The 19039-nt window shown below is 39.9% G+C and overlaps 1 protein-coding gene across 1 annotated transcript in view; it reads right to left on the bottom strand.

The window, feature by feature from the left end:
• Positions 1-9635: 9635 nt before the first annotated feature.
• The window catches only part of GPC6 (glypican 6), a 1343320-nt gene continuing 1333916 nt past the window's right edge, over positions 9636-19039 (bottom strand). Inside the window, exons 8-9 of the mRNA XM_012647356.1 lie at positions 18755-18930; positions 9636-14673 (exon numbers count right to left, since the gene is read on the bottom strand). Coding sequence (XP_012502810.1) covers positions 14471-14673; positions 18755-18930 — 379 coding nt within the window. The 3' untranslated portion in view covers positions 9636-14470. The remainder of the gene's footprint in view (positions 14674-18754; positions 18931-19039) is intronic.

Raw genomic sequence — 19039 nt, 5'->3', positions numbered from 1 at the left:
GAAATGTACAGTAGGTAAGAGTTGTTTTAGGCCGGGCGCGGTGGCTCACATCTGTAATCCTAGCACTCTGGAGGCCGAGGCGTGAGGATTGCTTGAGCTCAGGAGTTCGAGACCAGCCTGAGCAAGAGCGAGACTCCATCTCTATTAAAAATAGGAAAAAAATTGGCTGGGCATGGTGCCACATGCCTGTAGTCCCAGCTACTTGGGAGGCTGAGGCAGTAGGATTGCTTGAGCCCAGGAGTTTGAGGTTGCTGTGAGCTAGGCTGACGCCACTGCACTCTAGCCTGGGCAACACAGAGAGATTCTATCTCAAAAAAAAAAAAAAAAAATGAGTTGTTTCGTAAGGTTGCTATGCAGATAAGAATAATCTCCTTTTTCTAGTAAGGAAGAAGGGAACACCTTTACAAATGGAAATTTATATCGTCTTTACAATGAAAAATTTATGCCCTGTTTTTAGGCTGAAAGGGAGAGGGCAGAGAGTTCCTCTGATGTCTGCTGTTTCTCGACTGTCTTCAGCTCAAAATAATCCTTATGCTGAAGTGGCCTACATTGGGGTGGCATATTTTGATCCCTTTCAGATAAAATTGACAGTTACCATGGCAGAGTAGATAAAGGTTTTTGTTGTTGTTGTTGCTGATATAGTTACTGTTAACAAGTCGTTCAATAAAATTAGGTCAACCAAGGCATGGGTAAATTTTTTGCAGAGGTAAGTATAGTGTATATTAATAACAGTGTAAAAAGACTGTTCCAGAGTTAATTTCTATTGTTGGTCTCAGGTTTGACTAAACATAGCAGGAAAAACTCCTAGGTCAGTGGTCTGAACAGATAGCATGTTTAAGTGAGATGCTAAACTCTCAGGATTTGCTAGTAAGGAATTTGTAGGGACTCTAAATCCTAGTTTGAAAATGGGGATTAAAAAGTAGTTTGAGGGCTTACGTGCTCATCTTTATGGTGATTTTATTTTATTTAGTTTATTTTTAATTTTTTTAGAGACAGGGTCTCTGTCTGTGGCCCAAGGCGGATTGCAGTGGCAACGATCATAGCTCACTGCATCCTTGAACTCCTGGGCTCAAGTGATTCTTCTGCCTCAGCCTTCCGAGGTTCTAGGATTACAGGTGTGAGCCTGTACCTAGCGAATGGTGATTTAAAAAAGGGAGTTGCAAACGGCTTTGTGGGGAACAGGAGTTTTGCTCTCAGTCCTGTTTTCCTTACCAGCTGCCTGCTGAATGCATACCTTGGCATTGCAGAGGAATTCCTCTGGGCGGAGCCGGCTTATGCCAGCACCTTCCCTGTTGCCTTTCACTTTGCAGTTCCTATAACTTCATTACCTGCTTGGTCAAGGAGGCGGTTCTGCAGGCCTCCCCCAGCAGCCACTGGGCTATGTAGTAACAGGGCAGAAGCAACGGCCCCTCGCCCTAGCACTGGCCCCTTGGTCACTCCTTCCTCCTCTCTCCAGGCCACAGGGAAGAATTTGCTGGGGGTTTTTCTGCATCACTAGCAGCCTTGACCCTCCTTTGAATTTCGGTTTTTCCACATTTGGATCTTCCTATTTTGAAGTAAGAAAAGACTTCTTAATAACAGCAATAAGGCGCATTCAGGGAAATATCAGATGCCTGAGGGTGTAGGGGTAGTTAACTCTTTTCCCTTTTTTGTGCTTTACAACTGTGATTAAGTCAGCACAGACCACCCGTCACCATTTCTTATTGCTTAATTAAGAAACATCTCAGGATTTTCTCCCTATTAGTTTCAGGCAGATTAGGAGGAAAAAATATTTTAACAGATGCTAAAGAGTCTTTCCAACGATTTGAAGATTAGGAGAATGCCTTTTATAGAGCTCCCAAAGTGTTCCCTGGCTGCTTCTGCCAGAGTTGAAAAGAATTTAGTGGCTGAGTACTTAATGGAAAGCCAAGATGCTCTGACAAAGAACTCCTGGGCAACTATTTCTCTGGCTCCAAAGAGTTATTGCAAATTAAATTTTATTCTTGTTCTTTATGATCTATATCAGGCAGTAGGTATTCTTGTCTTACACTGTTGTTAATAAAAACACCCATTCGTTAATATATGTGTACCAGCAGGAAATATGAATTGGTGTGCTCCAGTCGAAAAGCCAGATACTGTATTGTCAACTTTGTAGGCAAAAGGCAGGGCAAATGCAATTTGAGTTTGGGGACAGGGTAATTACTGTCTCCATCTGGTACCACATTCTTTCTCTGAACTCAAACCTCTTATGTGTTTTAAGTGTTTATGGGGCATCTTGCTAGGCAACCTACTAAAGGATTACTTTTTAAACGTTACCTTGAAAGCTTTTCAAGATTGCCTTTGTCTAATAACACAATATCACACCTGGCGTGATTGCCATCGCCGTAAAGCAAAATCTTTTAATAGTGTTTATTAAGTACTTTCCAAAGACGCATAATCACCAACATGAGTTGGTGTTAATAGAGAGTCATTAGTCAGCTCGGTCTTCAATATTTGTGGGAAAGGCAGGCTCAGCAAGAAACACATAATGTGTGTAAGGTGAACACAAAACACAACATCCCTGCAGTCTGACTCCCTTCCCTGATGGATGGGAACACTGCGTTTCACAGTCTTGCTGCTTGGTAATTTCTGAACACTGTCTCTAAAATATTTGGCATGAAATATCATGAGCTAAACAACTATGAGGAACACAGCCGCTAAAGGAGGCCTTATGGGGAGAAATGGTATTTACTTTAATGACCGTGGCTTAGGAAATTGCCATATTCCACACTGGGTTAATAAAGGCTTAAGGCGAAGTGGAGAGTGAACGGCGGCAGTGCTGGCGGAGAGTGTGGAGGAAATGTCAAGCACCCTCTTCTCGCTGTCACCCGAACATCAGAACTCCCCTCTGCCCTCTGCTCCTTCCCCCAGCCTCCCGGCCCAGAGCAGGCTGGGTAAGAAGAGAATTGTGATTAGGGTAATTCAGCAGCTGGGAAGATAATTTCTGACACTTCTGTAGATAATGGAGTGCTGTACACGGGGTAATAAACAGAGACAGTATGATTATAAAGCTATAATTCAGTCAAGAGGTTAGATGATCTCGTAAACAGTCAGCACAAAGCCACTGCGGTTTGTCTTGATAGCATCAAGATCTTAGGACAGAACAAGAACTCTGCTACTCAATATTTTGCCTTGTTTGTTTCTTTGGAGTATTAGGGAGTGTGTGTGTGTGTGTGTGGGGGGGTGCGAACAAGTCTCCATTTGATCAATTATTCTAACCTACATATATTTATGTGCGTATACATATGGCTTTATGCATATTCTCCCAGAGCTATGCATACTCCTCAGACTCCAGGGCACATACAGGAAACACAATCTTTAAAATCTTGGCAGAGTAAAAGCATATATAAAAATCAGATGATCGTTGGCTATTTTTCATGTGCTTTGCTTTCAGGGGAGCCCATACTAGATCATTCCTTCCAAAAGGTAGTCCTTCTCCTTCCTTTATGCTGCTGCATAGCAGGGAGTACTTTGTCTGTGTTCGTTCAGAGCAGTGCACCTCTGCAAGCAACCACCCTGCGTTTCCAGCCCTGGTGGGTTCCTCTCTGCTAATTTCTAGCTGTGTAGGACCTTGGGTGAGTCAGTTAGCTTATCTGTGCTTCAGTTTCCTCTCCTGTCTAATTAGGACAACAATAGAACCTACTTTTTTTTTTTTTTTTTACAGAATGTTTCATTCTTTGAATAAGATGAAACAATATATGATAAGGGCTTAGAATAGTTCCTAGGCATTGTTGTCACTGATGTTTTGCTTTTGTTATTATTTTTTAGTAGGTGTTATTATTTTCTCCCTGAGCACAGGGAATATGCCTTGATCAATTATGTATCTTCCGAAACATATATCGCAGTGCAGGGCACTGAGGAATAAATATATGAGTTGCATTTAGATCTCTGGCTAGATTTCATAAGTCCTTTCTAATATTTTAAATTTCAGTAAAAATCTTCATTTCTATTTTTGCAGACAATGCAAGTGTACACATTTGTGCCCAACTGATCCTTAAAGAATATCTTTAGGAGTAGGTAATCTTGCAAAAGGAAGCCTGAAGTATCCTTTGATGGACTGAGTGATTTAATCAAACGGTAAGTTCCTTTCTGCCAGTGGCCATCAGCGTACGAGGTATCTTTTTATATGTTGGGTATCAGCAGGTGGTACTTTTTATATCATGCTTTGTTCTCTTTGGAACACATCTGCCCAGATGTTAAGTGGAATAGCACAAGGGTTTTATAAATCCAATATAGGGATCAATTGGAAAGTGTTGCAAGTAGCTTATTCAATGTAATAACTGAACGAGTAAACTTTGTACATGACTTTCTATAAGTTGGAGTAGATTCATCATTAGCTCTCTGATAACTTCATACCCATTACTTCCTTACATTCTGGTGTGCTCATTTGTGTGGGAGAGAAAGGGGTGAGGTTACATTTAGTGCACAGGAAACTGTTGGTACCACTCCATGTGAACATCATGTGTCCTGTGTGCTAGAGCAGAAGAAAGGCTGAGACCTGTGGGATGGAGGGCCAACCCAGAAACAAGGGTCAGGAAATTAATTGTCCATGTGACTCGAAAAGAAAATGTTAGAGGAACATTTCCAACTTAGAAACGACTTAGAACAATTTAGCAGAAGTTGTGGGACTGCTAAGATTGGCAAATGAAGAAAACGATGTCAGTGGTTTTGTTCACTGACACATCCAACAAAAATGCTGAAAAGCAGAAGGGATCACTTGCCTGGGATCAAATTCCAAGTGTGGTCCATTTTGAGAGGGGAACAGGCTAGTGTTCAGAGCTGGGCATTTGTGAGTTGGGATAATGTAGCATATTTGGCAATGTCAGAGTTGTTTTTGGAGTCTCAATTCTGATTCCAGATGTTTTTCAATACAACAAGTAGGCAGGGGGGATTTAAATAGTAAAGTTCGTGGTGAATAACATTACGCAATACTTCTTCAGCTGTCTGGATATTTTGAAAAATTATTAGGTGTCATACACATTCGATTGTAAATCGATCCTGTGAATATCCATTATTTATACCTAGGGTGACCATACAAACCAGAGACACTGTAGAGAGAGAAAGGGGTGCTGTTAATAATTATACTGGACAACACACATAATGGGGAAAGTCTCAGACGATTTGGGACACAGGAGCTTCTTATTTTGAAAGACAGGAATTGATAGTAGGAGAATGTACTTTGTTTTATATAAAACAAATTGTTTAAAATTAAAAAAATGTGTTCTCTTTGATTATAACTAATGCTATTTGCTTCTGTGACCGTGCTTACTTTCAATTGTTTGTTAAATGCAGTTAATCAGAAACAGGAATAAGACCAGGAGTGACTCCATGACAGGCTGAACTTCCTGGAGTAGGCCTAAATTTCGGTTTTCCCGAAACGACGCAGCCCTTTCCCCGAAATGACGCTGACCACAACTGGTGCTGGCGCGAAAATCCCGAGACTTGGAGCCACTTTTAAAGGAGCCAATCAGGAGCCAACACGATCAGCCACTTTTAAAGGAACCAATGAACTAGGGAGGGGAGGGGGGAAGGTGTGCCCAGCGTGTCGTGTGTAAAACACAAAAAGGTATAAAAGCTTAACCTCTACCCCAAGGCGGGGTCCTCGCCCTTAGAAGAGGCCACTGCGTTGGTGCTCTGGGACTTGGACCCTAGCTCGAGCTAGCCAATAAACTCCATTGCCATTTGCAGCCTCGGTGACTCTGCATCTCTGTTCCTGGGGCCGAGGGGAACCGGATCTAACAATTTCTACCTGGAGAGTGAAGAAGAGTGTTCATTCAATGTGCTGCAGTTCCTCCTTGATTTCTTTTTTAAGTTTTTCATTAAGTACCATTATTTTATATTATCTGCAGGAGTCTTCCCTTTGAGAGGAGACTTTTACAGTAGAGGTTCAGAAATGATCAGATAAATGTAGGAAATTTATCCTGTGTTTCAGTGGTATTAGATTTCTGTTCTTCTCTTTCCTCGTTTTACTTCTCCCCATGCAAACCCACATCACTGCCTCCCTGCTCGTGAGGCATAGGATTGTTCCAGAGGGAGAAAGATTTTGGATGTCGGGAAGCCTTTTTTATGCTTTCATGGAGAAAACCATTTTGCTAGCCTATGTCTCCTGGTTCACACTCTCTGTCCAATAATATGATACTCAATGTAAAGTTTTTTCCCTTTTCCATTTAAAAAAAAAAGACCCTTAAGCTCAAAAATAAGCACGTGCACAGAACCCAGGCTTATCTTTGGCTGTATAAAAATAACCTCTGGGCTGGGTGCATTGGCTCACACCTGTAATCCTAGCACTCTGGGAGGCCGAGGCGGCCAGATCATTTGAGCTCAGGAGTTCGAGACCAGCCTGAGCAAGAGCGAGACCCCGTCTCTACTAAAAAAATAGAAAGAAATTAGCTGGACAACTAAATATATATATATATATAGAAAAATTAGCCAGGCATGGTGGCGCATGCATGTAGTCCCAGCTACTTGGGAGGCTGAGGCAGTAGGATCGCTTGAACCCAGGAGTTTGAGGTTGCTGTGAGCTGACGCCACGCACTCTAGCCAGGCAACAGAGTGACACTCTGTCTCAAAAAATAAATAAATAAATAAATAACCTCTGTGTGCTAATGCATATGCAATGGTTCAAACAAACCCAAACCAATAAAATCATTCCTGTGTCCCTAACAAGCATTTAATAAACCTGTTTGAGGAAAATTTCTTTGGCTTAATATAATTTTGGGACATCTAATTTTTTTCACACGCAGGAACTCTCAGTGTATGATAACTCACAATATATGACTCAGAAGCAGAGATGAATTAGAAGTCTGTTAAGGTCACTTCATTCTATCAGATTCAGCTTAGAGAACTGGCTACTGGGTCTCTGTGGCTGAACTGCTAGGCTGGGTCCATAAACTAGTACGAGGTTAATAGGACTCAAAATGATTTACATTCGTGTCTTTACAGGTTGGATGGGCTGGGTATAAGGGAGAGAAGAAGAAGAAAGGGGGAGAATAAACAAAAACAAGGTGAGAAGATCTTGGCTTCACTGCATAGCTACTCTGATCTGTGCAGTAGGGACCGTGACTCCTGCCTACTCCATGGAGATGTGGTAAAGATCATGTAAAAAAATGAATTTGAAAAAGCTCGCTTTAGGGTGAAATGTTTGTGCATATATAAGGCATGTTATGCCAAGAAAGAGAAATAAACAGAATTTTGCAGACAAACCTTTCCCAAAGTTGATATTTACCTTTCTGTAATGTCTAAAGAGAGCCTCCTCAAGAAGGACATGACCTATAATATATATCCCTGATCTTTTCTGGGAAGGATGAGGATAACCTGCGCCTATCAAGCAAGCATGAGGTGGAAACCAACTGCAAAAGGAGCTTTAACTCTAGAAGAAGAAAGGCGCGAGGGTCCCTAGACTTCGGTATTTTTACTAAGATCATCGTCACCAGGACTTTGATTGGGCTGGGTCTTCAATGTCATAGTATTTTACAAGATGTTTTAATAGTCAATTTAGTGCACAAAGCAGCCAAGCTAATTGATCGTTTGACAATCAACTAATTGTTGGGCTCTTTTGATTTATGTTTGGGTCAACCTGACCATCAGAACAAGTAAGTAAATTACAGACAAGGCTAATGCATGGGAAAGTCACCGGGAGTTGGGCCAAGCCCTGTGGATGAGGACAAAGGAAGGGAAAGGTGAATTTGACACGTGTCCCTGGCCTAGGCATTACACTTTGGTTCACCATGGCTGTAAGTTCAAAACTATACAAGAACCCAAAATCAGCAGTTTATTTACTTAGGATTTTAATTTTGAAGACATTTAAGATAGGAAGCAACTAAATGGCACCACATCTCAGAATTAAAATTTCATATATACCCTCTGTGCAAATAAAAATCTATGGATTCCTATTCTCGTACTTCTTGCTGATTTGCATACTTGTTGCCGCTTCTCAAAGCACTCTTGGATAATTCACTTGTGTTTGTAGTTTAAAAAAATTTTTTCTTGTATGCCTTCATTTTTCTGTCCAGTTCTTATAGATCAGGGGTTGTACCATAGTCTCCTTTGTGTGACTAGGCAAGTTCATTAATTTCACCGTGTCTCATTTTTTCAGTATAACATAGGCATTATTACTTTTATATCACAGACATGCTATAAAGATGAAGTTCATAAAGATCTTGACATAGTTCCTTGCTAAAACATGCTTTAAACTGTTAGTAAGTATTACCACCGGACTGCTGTGTAGGGCTCTGTCCTATTAGGGTTCTGGCTCCACCGCACGGTAGGACCTTAGCTTGGGCCATTAAGCTTAACATAGCAGCCCCAACCAGCTTTTCAACCTTCTCCCACCCGTCAACGCCTCACTTACTAGTCTCCAGCCACATTGTTACAATCATTCCAGAACTGAGATATTTGCACTGGCATTTTCTCTGCCTGGACATCTCTATCCCCAGGTGTGCTCCTGGCTGTTTCTTTCCCTGTCATTAGTTATAGCTCCGCCCCCACCTAAGGAGGCTCTCCTGGACCACCGACCCAAAGGAGAGCTTCTTCCCTGGTCACTATCCCATTTCCTGTTTTGTTCATTCGTGACATCTGAATCATCTTGTTCATTTATTTACTTTTGTGTTACCTGTCTCTTCCCTTCTAGGATATAAATTGTCTGAGAGTAGAAATTTTAGTGTCTTGCTCTTGTACCCAGAACTGCGTCCTGCACAGGACAAGGGCTCATTATGTATCTTTTGAAAGGATAGATAATTGCCAAAGTCAATTTCTTTTTAGAGTAACCAAAAAAAGTGGGCCACATTTTATTATTTTAAATAATAAAAATCAATTTTTTAAATTCAAAAAATCCACCGATGCTTGTTCTTACTGAAGAGAAGATGATTTTATTCAAGCTAAATATTTTTCTGCTCTCTTGAATACAGTTTGTAAGTCTTCTTTCTGCTTCTCTCCAAACTTGAGCACTCACGGGGTAAAATTCCCATTTTCTTTCTCTGCTTTCTGTTTCAAGGTGTACAAGAGCACGAGATCCTTAAACAGGTTACAAAGGCAGGCATCTAATTCCTCTTGGCTTTGCTGTGTGGCCCAATTATGAGCCAACAGAATATGTTTGGCCACATGTTTAAACCCGCAAATAGATGTGTTTATGGAATGGAAATGTATCAGCACTAAATCATTTGTCACTGTCTGCTCAAATAGATTTAAACTTGTGGCTACGTCTTTCTAGTTCTCAAGATACAAACATTTCATTCCCGTTTGCCATGATTTTACAAGTTGGATTTTTAAAATCAATGTCATTTTGCTACACATATTTGTACATATATTTTTAACTATATCTCACTCAGCCCATTTATCCAAAGAGCAAATTAAAATAAATATTGTTGTTACCTGATGAATGTGTCTATGGTTTATTTATTTTTCCAAAACCACTTGGATGTTTTTCCTTCCTAATAAATTGGTTTCCATTTATTTCCAAATAAAATTTGCTATATTCTGATTTTTGTAGGTGGGATTTATCCTAATGTTCCTTAATTGTTTTGTAAAAATCACTTTTCTCGATAAAAACCAAAACAGTAATAACGTGAGCTAAATTATGGTATTTCTTACAGTTAAATGTTGTATTCTTGATACCTTTATTTATATGGGTTCCTTTATTTAAATGAGCATTTCTGAAATAAGTGATGTATTTGTAATAATCATTATTAACTGCATTAAGGAATGAATAATTTTCAACTGGTGGTTTTTCACAGCCAGTGATACAGCCCCCAGAGCGGGGTGTGCACAGAGTAGGAGCACATTAATGTTTGTTAAATTAATCTTTAGCAGGTTATACAATATTTAGCATGCCTGAGAGCATGGTAACATTTCATAAGTATAAAAATCAATGCAATTGGCTGGATTTAGAAATTATTAGTCTTTTCACATATGATCTTATTTTTCTGACCTTATTTATAAGGTATCGACATCAGTTCTCAAGCCAGTAAGTTTTTCCTCTGAGAAAATAATCCAGCACAAAAGAAGACAGATACAGTATTTTCCATACACATTTGGGAAACTCTAAATGATCTAAAGTTCTAATAGTCCCTGGTTTCAAATACTGAGTGTTCTTTGGTGAGTGGCATTGGTTTAATCTATGGGTTTTGTTTTCGTTGTCCTTTTTTTTTTTTAATATTGAAGCTTCTAAAAAGTTCTCAAACGAAAAAATTGAAAAACTCTAAATTTAGACTATGACAATAATTAAGAAAATGCAGAAAGGGCACTGGTAGATTTTTAAAAACTATTTTAATACAAGATTAATAGCAATTTTCTATCCAAATCAGAAATGAAAAATCTTAACCGAAATAATATTCATTTGACAGTCACATAAAATTTTAGGTTTGATTGGTGCACACATTTATCCTGCATATATATTGTGTATATGCACAGAGACCTTACTATTATGCCATCCTTTGCGGTCTTTTCATGGAAGTACCTCTTTATAAGGCAATGTCAAAGATTCCAGTAACTACTCAACTTTGAATGAAGTTCAAAATGTCCCCCTGCTAAGCTGAGTCCGGGCTGTAGCAAACCATGATATAGCAAGTCTCTAGAATGCGTACAAATCAATACACTATTTGTATCAGTTGGCCTGAAACTAAACACTGGCTAATGTCTCCACCAAGGAGGAACACATTGCAAATTTATAAGTTATGGTCTCCTTTACTCTTCTGTTGCAAAGCTAAACTGTCTTTTTTTTTTTTAATTAAAAGTCAGGTCTTTTAGTGACTGGAAGTCAATAAAAATGAGTTTAAATGTCTGCAAGGTTTGGCTAACACAAAACTTGCATTTGCTGATGCTTCTATCGTTACTCAAACCACCTGATAATTAGCTTTGCAAAGAGAAGTGATAAAAGAATCACAGCTCAGGAATTTGCTATGTTTTATTCCTCTTTGGGGACTTTAGTTGGTGTTCAGTCTGTAGCCAAAACATGTATGTAATGGCAAAAGAATTAAAGTAGGCTAATGTCTGCAGCAGGGAATAGAAATTAAATATCAGGGTTCTGCCTCCAATAATATTTTCAATGTGTTTGATTTAAAGAATGTAACATTTATAATTACTACTGCTTGTCGATGAGTAACAGTGTTTTTTAGTGTAGACAAAATAGCATTTTCTATCCCTTACATTTAAAGCAGGTGATATGATATAAGTTACTTAATGCTATCTGGGTAAATCACTGTAAGGGACTTAAGATTTCTAGTGCTAACGTTCTATGATGGCTATAATCAAAGTACCAACTTGGCCTTCGTTACAATGACAGAAGGTTGTCAACAGTTGTCCTTCAATACAGAACCGTAAACAGAGCTCTTATTCATAAATTTGCAATTCATTCTTCTCTGCTAAAGACTTTAGCCTCTGTTTAGCTTTTGTTGTAACATATACAAAGTATAATATATACCAATTACAGACGTGTATTTCTGTTAGAAAAATACATATTATAACTAAAGAACATGTAAATAGAGGCACTTCAATAAGCTAAGTGTTTGCAGTTATGAGCATCACCCACCAATGTCTAGTGTCTGATTTCAGTGAGCCCATTCCTCTCTATTCATAACAAAAGTTATGATGATGGACATCAGAGCAAATGAGGGCAGGTCATGAAAAATAATGGAGCATCACTGCATCCCCTATCACTAGGCTGAAATGAGAAAAATTGATTTGGGGGGAAAATTCCAAAATACTTACTGAAATGGGGTAATTAGATTAAATGAAATCCTTTAGGGACAAAAAAAATTCTCATATTAAATGAGTCTGAAAATCATATGACACGGCAGGCTGATGATAAAAACCAAGAAGTACAACTTGAATATTATTTTGACCACGTCCATGCAGGGTGACTAATATTGTGGCATCTCTAACTGACAGTCATTTCAGCTCTCTGCCTGGCTCATATGCATCATTAAATCTCATCAATATGAATAATATTCATAATGAAGGCATTGAAACAAATGAAGCAGGCGTTTGTATATTATCTGTGTGTTTAGTGCGTACAGAACATGGGTTCACATTCATTAATATAATGTGAATTCATACACATGCACAAAACCTTTTGGGGTGAAAGCACAGGAAAAACAAAACATCCTGATCTATTTCATAAAAGATAATGCAGAAATATTTAAAAAAAGAAAAGACTTGGAATTTAAAGCCATAAAACAAGTTATTACTCAAATATTTTGGAAAATCAAGGTTGATTTAACTTGTATTGCACCTTAATTACTGGAGAAAGACAATACTGATTACTGAACATACAATGAAATGAGCAAGGTAAATGATTGGTCCTTCACAGAGATGTTTTTATGTGTAATTGGTGATAGGAAGCCGAAGTTTGGCAGTGAAATAGACGGTTTTCTAGAAGTATGTAACGCTGAATTAGATCGTTACTTTCATCAAGGTTCAAATGAAAGGATGCCACAAAGTCTCTCAGAATCTTACATTTTATATTTCATTAGGCATAAAGTAGCAATAGATGCTTGTAAATACTTTCTGTTTTGCAAAAGTGCTCAAATATACTTAATACTATTGTGCCGTATGTGTTCTACATAAATGTGATGACTAAATCAATAACTAATTTTAATTTTGATGAGAACAGAGATCGGAAAATAGCATTTATGTGTCAATACTGTCAATGAGTTAATTAAAATGTGACTGGCATACTATGGTGTCTTGAAACATGACTTTTCCCTACTCCAGATGCAACATAAAAACGAAGAAACACATGGATAGCCAACTGTATTCACAAAGCCCCAGTTTGGTTTATTTTGCTTCTCTCTGTTGGGGGAGCGTAGGGCCTGGCTTTGGCATACTTGGTGGGGAGGTTAGGCGGTGGTTCTAAATTGGCCTATTGAGTTAAGTCATTTATCCAAGTGCCAAGCAGGAATCCTAGGCCAAAGGTGTTGTACATGAAAGCAATGGTTTTTCATGAATAACATTCTTTACACGTACAGTTTTCATTACCAGTAAATTCCTGCACACCCACGGCTCATCCCATGGGCTCCACTCCACATAAGTCTGGAGCACCCAGGACAAAGCGTGTTCATGCAAAAAGGGTGTGCCCTGGCAAACTTTTAATAAATGGACAGTTAGATACATAAAAAGTTCTCTTTCTTGATTCTTGGTGCTCACAGATCACTGAGGAATCCCTTCTCTGAGCAGCACAAAACAAGAAGAGCTGGTTGACAAAACATTTTTGTTACAAAGGTGTGTCAACCCTGAGCTTGGAATTAAGAAGTTAAAATCTGTGATTTATATATATAGAGATATAAAAATAGATGATCATACTAAGACTAAAAAAGTGAAAGAAATCTCCATGTCAATACTATATATATATTTTTGTCTTGACTTTCTTTTGTTGTTGTGAGTTATTTTGTAAGAGAATGCCCTTGTGATGCAGAAACCAACTGACACAAAGCAAATAGTTAAGAATGAAAACTCATGAATGGATCTGTAATAATTGTTTATCGTCTCATTATGAAAAAAAAAACAAAACTTTTATTGTGGGAGGATGATGAGCACAGGGCCAGAAACATCTAATTAATGTCAAAACTGTGGAAAAGCAGATATTGTATCATTGAAGATCATTTTCAATCGAGACCCTTGAGAAGGATGAACTGATAGGGTGTCTGCTAGTAACTGGACACAAAGGGAAAAATCTGTGCCAATTGGATACAATGGACAAACATTAAGGGAATTAAGAAAAATGGTGCCATTACCGAAACTGAGATTGGTCAGGGTGAGAGAGAGGTGCTGACTTGTAATTATTTTTGTTCTCACATTAAAGATGGAATTCTAAATTTAGTATCAGTACCTCCAAATCAATTTGGTATTGTGTGGTTAGAGTGTACGGTGACACCTCCAAGACAATAGTGTATCTTCACTACATTTAAAACAAATTCCAAGCTTTCTCCCCATAAGCATTTTGTAAACCCAATTTGTCACAGAAAAGCTTACACTGGGAGGTGGCTGGCCAATGCCAAACTTACGGCACTAAAGTTCCTTTATTTTTCCCTCTTGTTTGCTTCTTTGTTGCAAATGCAGTTGTCTTGGGGTTTGGCCTGGTTTTATAAGGAAAAGTATTTTCTTTCTACCTATTTTTTTTTTAATATGGGAAAAAAAACTCACAACGTGAGATTCCTTTACTTCTGCAGCATAAAAGCAAATGAAGGTAAGAAAATCTCCTGGTACGAAAGATTTGAGTAAGAATTCTCTCTAGAATAAACAAGGTCCCCACAGATAGCTGAAGGAAAGAGGAAGTAGTTCAGTCTGGCACCCAGTACTCTTTGGGAAAACAAAAAGGGAGGCAGATTGCAGTACTGCTCTCTTCTCATAGAAAACGGTAAGTTTTTGTGGCATGGTCCATTGTCCAAGAGTGTAAGAAAAGAAGTGAGTTGGCCATTCAAATAGCTAAAATGCAGTTTCATCGACCAAAATCCCAGGATTATCTGCACAGTCTCTGCAGTGCTAAGACAGTGCAGGCGAGAGACCACGAGAGCAGGGAGTGGCCGCGCTGGGCTGCGGAAGAGTCCACTTCTCTCCTGTCGGGATCCACTGCAGGGGCCTCTGTGGTGACAAACTCAAACTCCGTGGGACATACGTCATCCATGCACCCGCTGCCACTCCCTGAGCCGCTGGATTCATCGCCTGGTGTGGAAATATCGAAAAAGAAAGTTAGCTCTCAAACCAGGAACGAGGAGAGACCGAGAACCCAACAGAAAGGAGCATGGTTGCGGGGGGTGGGGAGGAAATCTCCCCATCCACAGCCTCCACCCCACCCCAACAGGTTTGTTTGTGATGGGCGGTGGACTGTGTAGAAATAGGTATTTGACACGCAGTATTATTTGATATCTGAGCTACACAACCTAAGAAACGTGTGAACTCCAGGCCCAATGGGAGGCCGTAACTACCATGTTGTCATTAGAAAGATACTTCTTCTCCTGGTTGATATTTAAATTGCATTAAGAAATTCTATTCTTTGTTCTTTTTGCACCTTAGAGCCATTGCTTTTAGCCAATATCGTACTTTTAAAAAGATTTTTAAAGGAAAACATAGAACAGGAAAAAAAAAAAGTACTGTAAGTAGGAAATCAGAGGAGCAGCAGCACATAGTTGTGGGAAGAATATGTTATTATTACTTTTGGCCACTTTTCCCCACCTACGTTCTTTTCCTAAGAGCGGGATGGGCTCTATCCTGGCCAGCCTCTCCCTTTAAACCAGGGGTTGACGAACAACAGCCTGCTGCTTGTTTTCATATGGCCCATAATAACCTAAGAATGGTCTTTATATTTTTAAGTGTTTGGTAAAAAAAAAAAAATCAAATGAAGAATAATATTTTGTGACATGTAAAAAATGCACATGTGACATTCAAATTTCAGTGTCCATACATGAAGTGTTATTGGAACCCAGCCACACCTGTTCACGTACATATGGGCACACCGCACCAGCAGCGGGGCCTTGCTGTGACGGAGACCGTGTTGCCCTCAAAGCCTAACATATTTAATATCTGGCCCTTTACAGAAAAGGTCGGCCATTCTCTGCTTGAAACCAACGCCCAGGTGCCCACACAGTACGTCAGCACCTCTAAGCCCACTCCTTACTGCCTGGTTCCTTCTTGTTTGACAAACTCTGTCTCGGGCCTGGCCCTGGATCAGGCTCCATCATTACTAGCTGTGTGAAAGTACTTGTCACCTCCTGGGAGTATATCATTTATTTGCTTGTTTACAGCTCATGGCCTTCTCAAAAATGTATGCTGGGGGTGCAAACTTCATGAGGGTGGAGACTTGGCATAGACTGTTCACTTCTGTATCTCTAAGGCCTTCAATGTTCCTGGCATTCAGCAGGTGCTCAATAAATACTTGTTGAATAAATAAATGTGCCTTGAGCAGTTTACTCAACTTGTGTCAGTTTCCTTGTCTAAACAAATACAGACAACAACATGTAACTTTCAGGTAGTGTGTGAGGACAACTCTATAACGTGCACAGGGGCGCCCAGCCCAGGACTCTCAATGATGCCTGATGGAAAAAACGGGATTCCCACAGTCAGGGCAACCTAGAATTTAATCTGCCATTTTTTTTTCTTTTTTTTGAGACAGAGTCTCACTGTGTTGCCCGGGCTAGAGTGCCGTGGCATCATCCTAGCTCACAGCAACCTCAAACTTCTGGGCTCAAGCGATCCTTCTGCCTCAGCCTCCCAAGTAGCTGGGACTACAGGCATGCGCCACCATGCCCGGCTAATTGTTTCTATGTATTTTTAGTTGTCCAATTAATTTCTTTCTATTTTTAGTAGAGACGGGGTCTCGCTCTTGCTCAGGCTGGCTTCGAATTCCTGAGCTCAAACAATCCGCCCGCCTCGGCCTCCCAGAGAGCTAGGATTACAGGCGTGAGCCACCGCGCCTGGCCCATTTTTTTTTTTAAATAGACTAGGGTGAGCCAGTTAGCCTCCATGAGGCTCCATTTTCTCACCTGTGAAAACAAGAGTAATAATATCTATTTCACAGAATTGTTGTGAGGAAGAATGTTCCTGGAAGGACTCAGGAAACTGTAAGCTTTGTAAGGACATTTGCTGTTTCCCTGACTTGCTCAATGATTCCAGCCAACAGCCCTCAACTCCTCCCTGCTGGCCGGAAGTGAGGATGCTGGTCGAGCTTCTCCTGGGAGGCTGGCGCCATCTTGGCTGCTGGACGCACCTTAGGTAAAGCCCGGGCACTGCAGGAACTCTTCTAATGTCCTCTTGCATGAGAAAGACTCACGCTTGGAGAATGAGCATAATTTTTTTTCTCAGTGAGACATCTGAATACCAGATAAGATCACCTGAGTAGACTGCACTGGGTTTTTAGCACTTTCTCTGATTTATCTTTAGTAGCCTTTTCAAGGGGGAAAATGCCCATTAATTAAATTCAGAGATCTCAGAATTGCTAAGGGGGTGGTTCTGAACACTGGTATCATGCACAAGGAGTAATACAGTTTTTACAAAGATATTATTAAAATGATTTAGAACATTAAAAATGTGGAAAGCAAATAACGACACGGGATTCTGGCTGGGAAAAGTAATGGTCCCATCTCTTTTTGAAAAGGAATCACAAATGCAAGCATTTAAGGGGTGGGATGGGCAACTTAAAAAATGTCAAAAGCAATAAGGGTGATGACAGCTATAAGATGTGATAATAGTTTATAGGACAGATGTTAGCCTAAAAGAGAGAGCCAAATTTGGTGCTTGGGTTAGAGCTAAGGGATGCTCTTAATTGTTGTTGACTTTATTTTCTTTTGAGGGGAAATGGAGCAAGATCTCTGCCTCCCGTACATTCCCCGAGCTTTGCAGGTTGACATGTATTAAACACATCAGAGAGGAGAGAGAAGCAACAAGGCCAACATTAACTAATTCTTACATATCTTGAATCATTCATTCCAATGGTCACTCTCTAGATAATACAGCATTTTATTAAATGGAGAAGAAAGAATGGATAAAATGAGAGGAGGGAGGCTAAGTACTAGCAAGAATGAAGCAAGAAAGCCAAAACCTTGTGTCCTGCTGTGTTCCAAAAAGAAACAAGTTTAGGTAAAAGGAACAGAGATAAAGGGATGATTTTGAGAAATTTTACAGCGGTGAAGTCTGGGTTGGTTATTATCCTATGTTTAGAGAATTAATTCTTTGAGTTATTTAAAATGGAATAAAGCATGAAAAATTTTCTGCAGGGGACAACTCAGCAGGCTGATGGCTAAGACTTAGATGACTTGATGTCTTCCATCTGTAACTTGTGTCTTTCTATCTCATTAATCTAAGCACAAAAGCATCATCTTTTGCTTCAGTGATCAAGTTACAGAATCTTTGGCAACTTCACATCTTATGTTCAAGAATTCTTTTCCAGGAAACTCTGTAGAAGTATACACTTAAAAAAAGCAACAAAAAAACCAACAATAAAAAATCTTGCCTTTGTATATCGAAACTACTCAGATATAGTTAGTTTCATGTCAGTGTTCACTTAATATTGTTTCAAGTCACTTCTAATACTTCTGTGATCCTTAAAAAATTAGTCATCTGTAGTACTGCATTGGCATTTTACTATTTCTCTCAATATTTCAGATACAAATGTTTATGGTTTGTGTATGTGCACAATTGGATACAGAGGGAAATGATGCAGTTGAACCCACTCACTACCGACCAGATACTGCCTTAGCTCCTTTACGTATCGCCTCGAATGAGACTCCCAACAGCCTTTGGGGCAAGGATGCTTCCATTCTACACAACAGGAATCTGAGACTCAAGAAGTAGAGCACTTTGTTCAAGACCCCAGTTCATAAGGGATAAGACAGGGATTCTAGCCCTGGCTTGTCTAAGCCATATGTAGGTCATTCTTCTTTGGGTGGTGTTGAGGGAAAGGGGGCAGGAGTTTGGGGCAGATGTCAATGCTGATGGGGAAAGAAGAAAGTGAAAAAATTACTTTGTGGCTTTGTCATTAACAGGTCAACTGGTAGATGAAACTGAATTTGGGCTTTTGTGTGGCTGCATGTATACACTGGAACTGTTCCTTAAGACCAGTTATGATTTTGGTAGCATCCTAAGTTTTGTGGATCAGAGCTCTCTGTCCAAAAGACTGTAAAAAGCTTCACAGATTGAGGAGGAATGGGACTAAATCAAAGGGGCACACTACTCTTGAAGAAAAAATATAGTCTAATCTACAGCCATATTTCACTCAGGAAGTTACTGGTCCCGGTAAAGATCTTCTTACTTGTGTCCTGGAAGTTGACGTCATTGCCATTGTATGCGTTTTTCAGTTTGTTGGTCATCACGCGGAGAGCCATGATCTGTTGTCTGATGAACGTGTCGGGCCGTGTGATGTCCACGTCCACCTCGGGGTTGTTGATCTGGTTGGTCAGCCCATCATTCATAATTTCGGGCAAGTACCTGCAAGGAAGCGGGGAGAGAAAGATTAGGGTGATCTATCAGGGACCTCACAACCAGATTCTGCCACTCCGCCTTTACAGTGAGCCAAGACACCTGGCAAAAACCAGAC

The sequence above is a fragment of the Propithecus coquereli genome, unplaced genomic scaffold, assembly GCF_000956105.1.
Source record: "Propithecus coquereli isolate 6110/MARCELLA unplaced genomic scaffold, Pcoq_1.0 Scaffold262, whole genome shotgun sequence".
Lineage (NCBI taxonomy): Eukaryota > Metazoa > Chordata > Mammalia > Primates > Indriidae > Propithecus > Propithecus coquereli.
This window is presented reverse-complemented; position numbering and strand designations above follow the sequence as displayed.